Source organism: Gigantopelta aegis, chromosome 3, assembly GCF_016097555.1.
Source record: "Gigantopelta aegis isolate Gae_Host chromosome 3, Gae_host_genome, whole genome shotgun sequence".
NCBI lineage: Eukaryota > Metazoa > Mollusca > Gastropoda > Neomphalida > Peltospiridae > Gigantopelta > Gigantopelta aegis.
In genome coordinates, this window is record NC_054701.1 from 26550335 (window position 1) to 26561446 (window position 11112).

The 11112-nt window shown below is 37.8% G+C and overlaps 1 protein-coding gene across 1 annotated transcript; it reads right to left on the reverse strand.

The window, feature by feature from the left end:
• Positions 1-325: 325 nt before the first annotated feature.
• LOC121367321 (E3 ubiquitin-protein ligase RAD18-like) lies at positions 326-5822 on the reverse strand. The gene is made up of 5 exons (XM_041491430.1): positions 5729-5822; positions 3438-3519; positions 1533-1594; positions 1082-1152; positions 326-560 (listed from the first exon to the last, which is right to left on the reverse strand). Exons 1-5 carry the CDS (start codon positions 5792-5794, stop codon positions 407-409), a joined length of 435 nt encoding a protein of 144 aa, XP_041347364.1. The 5' UTR covers positions 5795-5822; the 3' UTR covers positions 326-406.
• Between the last annotated feature and the right edge of the window lie 5290 nt (positions 5823-11112).

Below are 11112 nucleotides of genomic sequence, written 5' to 3' on the forward strand. Positions count from 1 at the left end.
GACAAAAGTAGATTGTTATTATATTAAAGAAAATATTTTATTTTTCAAGTATTCTAATATTTTAAAAATAATTACAGGGGTGCAGAAATGGAACATATTTCACTAGCCCGCCAGACCAGAACCAACTACAATTTACTAGCCCGCAATAATTTCTACTAGTCCGCCAGTCTATAGAATAATATATTATTAATAATATTATAATATACAGTGTCTTTACTTCAAATGATATAAATAAATATACCGAAAAAACATTATTAAGAACACCTAGTAAGTGATCAACATCACATGGTAAACAAAATCAAAAAGACAGATCGCCCATCAGACTGGTAGTTGCATTTTTTAGCTCGTCCGTCAGAATTTTTACTTGCATTTGGCGAGTGGACGAGTACTTTCTGCACCGCTAATTTCAGAAAAAACTTATTATACAAACCGTATGTATAGTATGCTTTGAGGATGAAGAAAAGGCCTTGTTACCAGGACAAGATACAGGACTGGTTAACGTTACACCAGATTGCAACTGATCTGCTGGCTTCTTATTCAGTATCAATACAACCTTTTTCCTGTTTTAATAATAAAAACAAAATCATTAATATATGGACTGCATTAGATGCCATTCATATATAGGTCCATATGAGAAATTATTGTGCTTGTGCCAGTTTTAAAAGTTTAGTGAAAATTTAATAAAAACTCAGTATTTATTAGTCAGTCTGTTTTAAAATTATAAACGTGTTCCAAAACGATCCTATCAGTAAAAAAATTAAAAATATATCTAATTCCTCATGAAAAACATGGAGTTATCGTTGCATAAAAATTCACATGAGATGTATTGTATTTTATTATTACTGATTTCAAACCTTTTGCAACTAAGTTTTGAACTAAAACTGAGCAACAAAAAATAAAAAATCATAAAAATAGTCTAAACATTAAACATCAGCAAAGGTCTAATAAGTAGGAAGCAAGCCTTAGTGTGGATCAAAATGTGTTGCTAAATTATGCACAAAAGGGGTTTTTTTACAGAAAGAAAGATGGAATTTTATTAGGATTTCTTTTTTAAAGATATATTTATTTATGTCTGGCAAACCTGAATTCGAGAAACTGTTTCACAATGCTGTCCAATATTCTATTATTTCTAAGGTCAGGGTCAGCTGCAGGCTGAAAAACGAGAGCATACAGAATAATTATGTACATGTACCTGATATGTGCCAAGCTTTTTAGAAATGAGTAAAAGCTTATATATTTAAAACTAAGAACTCATAATGGAAGTATACTAAGACAGAAACGTTTTGCAATTTTGTAAATTCGCTTAAATAAAAGAATTTTTTTTACTTTCAACGTCAAATCAGACACTGGGGAAAACCAATTTTCACATTGCCTAAGTTCAAGGGCCATAACTCCATCAAAAACGAGTAAATCGCCATGAAAGTCAAACTTGATCTGTAACAGTACATAATAAAGCTATACACAAAATTTTAGCCTTCTGCACAAAACATCCGGAAAACATGTGGGACAGACGAACAATAAAAATTACCTACCATACCACACATAGGACACTTTGTCTTGAACTGAAAATATTTCCTGATGCACAAGGAACAGTCTATAAAAGAAATGCTATATTCAGCAGAATATTTCAGCTGTATACATTTAGCACAAGACACTATTTCAAAATCTTAAGTAACAGTAGCCTAGGGCAGTTCACATGATTTTTAACTAGATAATTGATGTTTAATGTTAATTATATTTGTGTAATGGGCCTGGTAACCTAGTCCTAACACGTACTTTGATTATGTACTATGTTGACATTTCAACTTTATTTTAAACACACTGATGTTGCAATGCGATAGCATTTATTTGACTATGAAAATGTTGTGCAACTACTAGATGAACTAGTCAGAAAGTCTGTCTGAAAAATAAAAAAAAAGGCAATAATTTGGAACTTTTTTTTCAAAACATAACTGTTCATCATGTAACAGATAGGCGGTTCTATTAATTTAAATTCATGTAGAGAATGTTGCTCTGCCTGAAATATTGTAGACTGGTTTGATATTTATGATAACTTAATGTAACTTAATCACTCTGCAAAAATAATAAATCTACCACCGGTACTTAACTTTAAATCCCCTAGAAAGAAAAGAAAGAAAGAAGTGTTTTATTTAACGATGCACTCAACACATTTTATTTACGGTTATATGGCGTCAGACATATGGTTAAGGACCACACAGATTTTGAGAGGAAACCTGCTGTCGCCACTACATGGGCTACTCTTCCGATTGGCAGCAAGGGATCTTTTATTTGTGCTTCCCACAGGCAGGATAGCACAAACCATGGCCTTTGTTGAACCAGTTATGGATCACTGGTCGGTGTAAGTGGTTTACACCAACCCATTGAGCCTTGCGGAGCACTCACTCAGGGTTTGGAGTCGGTATCTGGATTAAAAATCCCATGCCTCGACTGGGATCCGAACCCAGTACCTACTAGCCTGTAGACCGATGGCCTGCCACGACGCCACCGAGGCCGGTAAATCCCCTAGAAGTCAGGTGACAATGTCAGTCAATAGCTTAATAAAGAGATTACTCATGATCATGACATGTATATCACACAACACAACAGTTAACTAACCACAGTGCCCATTGGGCTATTTCTCGCTCCAGCCAGTGCACCACGACTGAAACATCAAAGGCAGTGGTATGTGCTATCCTGTCTATGGGATGGTTCATATAAAAGATCCCATGCTGCTAATCCAAAAGTGTAGCCCGTGAAGTGGCAATAGCGGGTTTTCTTGCTCAATATCTGTTTGGTCCTTAGCCATATGTTCTTAGCCATATAACCGTAAATAAAATGTGTTGAGTGCATTGTTAAATAAAACATTTCTTTCCTTCCTTTTTCACTTGAAACTTAAGAATTTCAAAGGTTTTTGCCATAGGCAAAATGCTCACCTACAGCAATTTTGAGCAACAAATAAACACAAAATTAAAACACAAACCGTGTCCCTTAATTCAACCAACAGCAATATTTTTTATTCAATCGCAAAAAATGCCCATAGCTAAAGCCCTTGACCTACAGCAATGCACAGGCCATAGGATTTCAAACTTCATGGAACACTTTTTCAGTTCCGTGCCTTGTGATCATGGGAACCCATCGGAAACTGAATTGGAATCGGAAATTCGTTTAATAGTCGTACTCGATATAATAATCATGGAAAACTAAATATTGGTTCCGAGATTTTACCAACACGGTACCGGAAACGATCGTTACTGTGAAATCAAAAGGGCTGAATGCATATTGCAGAGCTACAATAGTTGCCATCAGTTCAGCAAAGTTGGACCCTGTGGCATCTTATAATTTAAAAAAAAAAAAGACCTGAATTATCCCATCTAAATACAACAGTTATTACCTAGTCCTTTTATTAAAACTATAATATGTACATCAATACATCTTACAATTATGTGAACAACTTGGTAGGATCATGGCTGTATTGAAGTGATCAAAACATATTGGACATCTCATCAGGTTATCCAGCTCCTGAAACAAGCAAAATGTTTATTTTTATAAACTAACAAGGTTGTTGCAGTGCAGTAATGTTAATAATAGTTGGTAAAATGTTGTACATATTCAAAAATGCATTTCAAGTTATTTTAATCTAATTCCATTGATTTAGAGGTGAACTGTTTTGAGGTTAGCATGTTTGTACTTAATTTGGGCACTCCCCTTACCACCTCAGCTTTGGTGCAATCCAGGGCATAATATTACGTGAAAATTACCATAGTGTTTTAGGATTTGGTAGGCCTAATGCATTGGTTACAAGAACTATATTCACGTAACTGAACAATAGGTTACCTAAGTAAAACTCACTTGAACTGACTTCGGGTTACCTAAAATTTTGAAATGTTATCCCCTGCAATCTACATTACTGGTAGAGTAACTGGCTGTCAAGAGACAAACCCTGAAAGGTCCATCACAGGCACTGAAATAAGCATATTGCCTGGTAAACCATGTACATGTTACTGGTACTATACATTATGGGACTGAGCACCATTTTACAAAGCGATCTTAGCACTAAAGATCACTTAAATGCTTAAAATAATCTTAGCACTAAGATCACTTTGTAAAATCGGGCCCTGTTGAAAACTTGGTTACGACACATTTAACAAGTTTATAATTCCCTTTTCAACCCTTCACAAACACATTTTTTGTCATTCATTCATATCACCAAGTCCTAATCTAGAATTGAAAAAGTGACTTCTCCCTTCCTAGAAGAAAAGAGAGCTTTTTGATAAAAAAATAAACGAAGTAAACATTTATTTACATTTTGTAACATTTTGCCATGTTCAGTGCTCATTTGGAAAAATTCCAAATGATAAAATCGGTTCTAATTGTACTTCCTGTAATAAAATTTAAACAAAACAATTTTATGTTTCATTTTAAAACGTGATATTATTAAGTAGTTGATAATGTGTCATTATGTTAAAATAAAAGTATTTTCTGGCATTATTGAAATGAATGTGGCTGAGAATGAATACTGTACGACTGATCACTGCAAACAAGGTGACATGTGTCGATGTAAAGTTTTGCGCCAAAGTGAAAACAAGGACCAACAATTTTAGGTACCAAAGTTTGTTTTATTTAACGACGCCGCTAGAGCACATTGATTTTTTATCTTATCATCGGCTATTGGACGTCAAACATATGGTCATTCTGACACTGTTTTTAGAGGAAACCCGCTGTCGCCACATAGGCTACTCTTTTTACGACAGGCAGCAAGGGATCTTTTATTTGCGCTTCCCACAGGCAGGATAGCACAAACCATGGCCTTTGTTGAACCAGTTATGGATCACTGGTCGGTGCAAGTGGTTTACACCTACCCATTGAGCCTTGCGGAGCACTCACTCAGGGTTTGGAGTCGGTATCTCGATTAAAAATCCCATGCCTCGACTGGGATCCGAACCCAGTACCTACCAGCCTGTAGACCGATGGCCTGCCACGACGCCACCGAGGCCGGTAATTTTAGGTACCAAGTGAATTATGACACTAAAAAAGTCGGGGTCTTGATGTCTGTTGTGTGATTTTGTCGTTAAAATCGGATTAGGTCCAAAATAATACAGCAACCGACTTCTCACTACTGCTGATAACTTGACGACTTAACCAGTTTTTTGGCAAAGAAAATATTAATTTAGCCAGCTAGATTAGAACCTGATCACTGTACGTTAAAAAAAAAAAAAAATCCTGCTCCTGGAAGGACTTTCCTTTGGCACTGTCAGTGTTACTAACTCTAACCCTAACTATTTATTATAAGTATTTATAATGTTCTTTATACCGGACAGTGCCAAAGGAAAGTCCTACCCTGCTCCCCCACCCATCCACAATTCCCTGTATATGTGCCTGTCAACATGTCTTCCTAGAGCCTCTAGTAGATGTTTATCACCATTTAGTTCCAACTTCTTGTCCCAGTGACAGCATTTGCAACTTCAACTTCAAGAGTGACTGAACCACTAACAGAACTACAACCCCCTCCCCAAGATTATCATCAGTGACACTGTACCTATTTAAAAATAAGTCCAACTGATCTTTAAAAAAATGAAAACTGTATATTAATCTTTAATGACCATTTTCCATCATTTTATAAAAAAAATAATTATGAAATATAATAAAAGATAAATGTGTTATTGGAGTGTTGATTAGTCTAATTTGCGGGGCCGAAATGAAACTACTGACACAAAATTATTTAAATTACCATTGCTTCGGGCAATGTTCCTGGCCCACTGTTAATAACATTCATTTTTAATTTATCAAATGGCATTCGATTTCACAACACAACCATGTTTGGTACATTGGTGGGGGTTTTCGCGCCAAAATTTCTTTGTTACATGGTTTATATAAACAGATCCAAAATACGTAGGAGTCCAACAAACTCTAGGCCAGCTATAACAAAGAATCCATATTAATTAATATCGAAAGTGTGTGTGTATGTACATATGTGTGTGTTTGTGTTACCGCAAGTTATTTATTTCTGAGTCGATTGATTTGTAAACTGCATGCAAAAATAATATATTTTTTAATTTTCAAAACACTTTTACTTTTCTTCTTACGTCAAACCAAACTAAAATTATTTACAAAAAAACAACAAACAAAAAAACAAAAACAAAAAAACAACAACAGTTTTATAGAATGATGAGACAGACTATAATATGAAAGCAAAAAATGTAGTTGAATTGGTATTTTGTACCGATTTAGGGAAAATTTTATCAAATTGGGAAAATGTTATCAAAATTATAGGGACGCAAATCTGCATCTACAGATTCATGTTCATATACTACTCAAAAGAATTTAAGGGTCAGACGATATTTTCGACATTATTTTCTGAATGTCAATTATATTAGCTAGACCATAATGTCACGCATGGTATTGTTCCATTTTGACGAAAGTGGGTCTAAGCAACCCATAAATGAATTAAAATCCACTGTCATTGACACTGTCGACTAGTTCTAATGGCGAAAACATGCTTACATTTGCACGTAAATTAGGGCGAAAGCGAAAGGTCTGCTAAGTGCCCATAACTTGCTTTTTCACAAAGCACTTCATTTGCACGCTTTGCATACATGTGTATTCCATGTTCCCAATGCTGAATTTCCGTATAATTGGAGCTTGCGTTCGTGTACGGTGCACACTCCAAATTCGACAATGGTACGACGTCAACTGACTATCGAAGATCGAGGAAGGGCTATTGCTTGGCTTCAGGATGGCAATACGCAAAGAAATGTTGCTCTGAGACTTGGTGTCAGTCAGAGTGTCGTTGGCCGACTGTGGCAACGGTACCAAGCAACGAATTCTGTTCGAAATCGTCCACGTTCGGGAAGACCCCGAAGCACTACAAATAGAGAGGACCGCTACATCACCAATATGGCTCTACGTCAACGCACAACCACTCCACGCCGATTACGTGACAATCTGCGGACTGCGACTGGAACTCGAGTGTCTGATCAAACCATACGCAATCGTCTGAGAGCCAATAATCTACGCTGCCGTCGCCAGGCTGTTCGACCACCACTCCTACCACGTCACAGAACGGCCAGACGTCACTGGTGCACACTTCATCTGCGGTGGCAACGTGTTCAGTGGGGTCGAGTGATGTTCACTGATGAGTCCAGGTTTAGTCTCTAGTTCAACGACGGTCGGGTTCGTGTCTACAGACGTCCTGGGGAGCGCTTCGCTGACGTTAACGTTAGACAACGTCACCGGTTCTGTGGTGGCAGCGTCATGGTGTGGGGCGGCATTTCTATCCACCACAGGACCCCCCTCTATGTGGTGGATGGCAATCTGAATGGAATCCGCTATCTGAATGAGATTATCCGGCCGTTGGTTCTCCCAGGCCTTCAGCAGATTGGCGGCGGGGCAGTTCTGCAGGATGACAATGCCAGACCCCACCGCGCCAGGGTGGTAACGGACTTTCTCAGACAACAAGGTATCGCCAGGATGGATTGGCCAGCATATTCGCCTGACTTGGCCCCAATAGAGTACGCCTGGGACGAATTAGGCAGGAGAGTTCGGGATAACCATGCCCCTCCGGCCAACCTTCATGTCCTGGGTCAACTTCTTATGGCAGAGTGGCAGGCCATTCCCCAAGAGTTCTTCAGACGTCTGATCAACAGCATGAGGCAACGATGTGTCGAGTGTATTCGCGACAGGGGTGGATTCACACACTATTAAACGAATGTTCTAATGTGTAAAATCCATGTTTGACAACCTTCAACTTTGACAGCATGTCATGTGACTTTCTTGTATACAGTGACGTTTATTTGTGTTTTTTTGTAAATATGGAACAATAAATTAAATTTTTGGTGTAATACACTCTGAAACTTATTTGGTTATAAATTTTTGACCCTTAAATTCTTTTGAGTAGTATACTTCGAATCTATGGAATCTATGAAGTGGTACGTTTGAGATACCTGAGGAGTAGTCAGGACCGTACCCTCCGGGGGGGCAGGGGAGAGGCAGCTGCCCCCCCCCCCCGAGAATCTTGTCCTTTTTTTTTTTTATATATATCTCCAGTAATAGCATAGAAATGTTTAATCTTTATAGTATGTTAAAAATTATTTATAAAATTTAGTGCCCCCCCATGGATTTTGGTCAGGGTACGGCCCTGGTAGTCAATCAAAGTAAGCTGCAATGTTCACTGAATTCATTAAATACACATTTTACAGCATGGGCGTATGGGGACTCTTTGATTTAGGGGGGCTGGAGGGGTTGATTTGCCCGAAATTTTACCCAGATAAAAACTGCCCGAATTTTCCCCACTGTTTTGCCCGAATTGGGGGGGGGGGGGCAATTGCCCCCCCCCTCCCTGCCTCACCGGGTCGTACGCCCATGTTTTACAGTACCGTAGGTTGGTATGTGTACACACGTTTTCAGAATAGCAAGACTAATATCCCAGTTCGGAACCATAAACTGCCAATGTTATAATCATTATTATATATACTCTTCAAAAAAAGTAGGGGAACTCTAATAAGAATTTACAATTGTCAAAATTGTAAGGTATATTAGCTGTGGGGAATGGTTATATGATAATAGGGAATTAATTGGGCAAACATTACAACCGGTAGTTCAGTATTACGGTAGGTTTTATGACCACCAAAGATCTTAAAAGACGATTGGGGTCAGAAGTGAAATTTGAAAGTTGACGGGTTTTTTTTATCAGTAAATCGCAAATTCAAACAATAAAAATTACTAAAAACAAAACAATAACAACTGTATGATCAACAGAATGAACAAGATTGACACCCCACGCATGTGTAGGCCTACGGGGCAACTGCGTGATGCATGTGCAAACTATGGAATGTGTTTCGGTGTGCTGATAAACAGACCTGAACGTTCTTTACTAAGCTGTCTGTGGTCAAAACGTATGTTCGGTCTAATAGTTGATGTTAACAGGTTCCCCATCTTTTTTGAAGACTGTACATAACAGAATATATGTTTAACGATACCCCAGCACTAAAAATACATCGGCTATTGGGTGTCAAACTATGGTAAATGCAAAAATAATGTGATGATAAACATCAATGTACAAATTCAAAAGTTAAATAAAAACAGTGTAAAGAACTGTGCGGAAATTACATATCACAGATAGGTAAAATTAAAATTTAGAATAAAAGTTGGTATCTCAAAGAAATTGTAATATAAGTTTTGGATGGAATCGAAAGGATTCCATCACATTTCGTTGTCCAAATATATCTTTTCTACTTTCCTTGAGATGCTTACACTCCATGGATTATGAAAGGCCACTCCCCATCAAAATCATCTCCGACAAGCATCAAGATTATATCCGAAGTCAAGATTTCTTTTAACTAATGCCATTTATTTATTCATCATCGACTGAAGATTTCCTTTCCATTAGCAGCAAAGAATTTTCAACTTTTTCATAGGATATGGCGCATACCATAGCCTTTGACATACCGGTTGTGGGGCACTGGTTGGGATGGAAAAACGCCCACTGAGATAATTTTATCTTACCTCACATGCACCTCAGGCAGGTGCTCTACCAGGTAAGATCCCAGCCCTGAAGATTATATTTGGGTAAAGGAAGGAAGGAAGGAAATGTTTTATTTAACGACACAGTCAACACATTTTATTTACGGTTATATGGCATCGGACATATGGTTAAGGACCACACAGATATTGGGAGAGGAAAGCCGCGGTCACCAATTCATGGCCTACCCTTTTAGATTAGCAGCAAGGGATCTTTTATATGCACCATCCCACAGACAGTATAGCACATAACACAACCTTTGATATACCAGTCGTGGTGCACTGGATGGACTGAGAAATAGCCCAATGGACATATCTGGGTAACATCATCCACATAGGGCATACATGTATCTGGGTAACATCTTCCACATAATAAATTGTAGTTTCATTAAAACTTATTTTTGTGCTTATATTAAATTGTGGTTCAATCATGGCTGTCATTGGCATACACCTCAGCTGCCTGTTCTGACAGTGGGTTAATGGTTAGTGAGAAAGCAGTTGGTGTAGTGGCCCTAAATAGGCCTACATCTGGAAATTAATTAATCACCACCTGAATTGTTTTACAGCGTGGTTTTAATCAGATTTTGAGTTTTTGTATACTATGTATCTACTAGACATTTATCGAGATGTCAAAAATAAATTGTTTATGAGTTGCACGGGTGATTCCAGCTCCATAGTTAATTACCATAAATTTTCATACATATTTAGGGTTTTTCCCCCCCTAGAATACATTATATAATTATGGAATACCAATGATAATTGCCATCTATTTCAATATCCTCTGTATAAACAGAACGTTAATGTCAGCGTTTTGTATCCATGAAATGGTCACAATTACTTGTGATGTGCAAATCACATTATTAAAACATGGTGGTGGACAATTAACTTCCAGGTGTATACATACTCATTGTCATTACAACTCTGGGAGGGTGCCACTATTGGGGTACAAACCCAGTATCCATGAGCCTCAAGTCTGATGGCTTAAGCACTGTATTACCGAGGCTGGAATTCTGCTAATGGTAGTACTAGACCAAATAACTTCCGGCTGGGTCAAAGTTGGTCAAAGTTGGAGGTGCACCGATCTTTTGATAGAGAAGTGAACACCACAAGTCCTGTGATTGGTTATAAATGTGAGTGTGTTGGTTGTAAAAAATAATAGTTTTATCTGGGTTAAAAAAAAATGCAATTTTATTTCATCTAGTACCAATGTGTCAAGTAGCCTTGTGCTTGAAACATGTATGGGGTACCTGTAAAAAAAAGTACTCGAATTTTGTGCGGAACTAGGGTAGTCATAGACGCTACCCGTCATCTCAGAAACGAGCAGCTCGACCCCCATTTTTTTCTGATTCACTTTAAGTGTGAGGGGTGGTAGTATTTATATCCGTGGCGTTTATGTCGGTTGATACGTTGCAGGTAGGAGTTTTAGCCACATATGTTACTATTGTCGTCTATGGGATTTGATTTGGTAGTATACACCCTAATGGGTCTCTACAGCCCTTTCAATCTTCCACCTTTGGCAATGTGACAATAAAAATCATAAATGTGTAGTATTAAACAACCCGTTATCATCTTCAAATATACTCAACGTTGGTCCAT

Coding starts and splice junctions, on each gene's coding strand:
- LOC121367321 (XM_041491430.1), bottom strand. CDS start 5,794: ATGCCATTTGATAAATTAAAAATGAATGTTATTAACAGTGGGCCAGGA. Junction 1,595..3,437: donor ACCAAGTTGTTCACATAATT/GTAAGATGTATT, acceptor TTTCTTTTATAG/ACTGTTCCTTGTGCATCAGG. Junction 561..1,081: donor AAACAGTTTCTCGAATTCAG/GTTTGCCAGACA, acceptor TTATTAAAACAG/GAAAAAGGTTGTATTGATAC.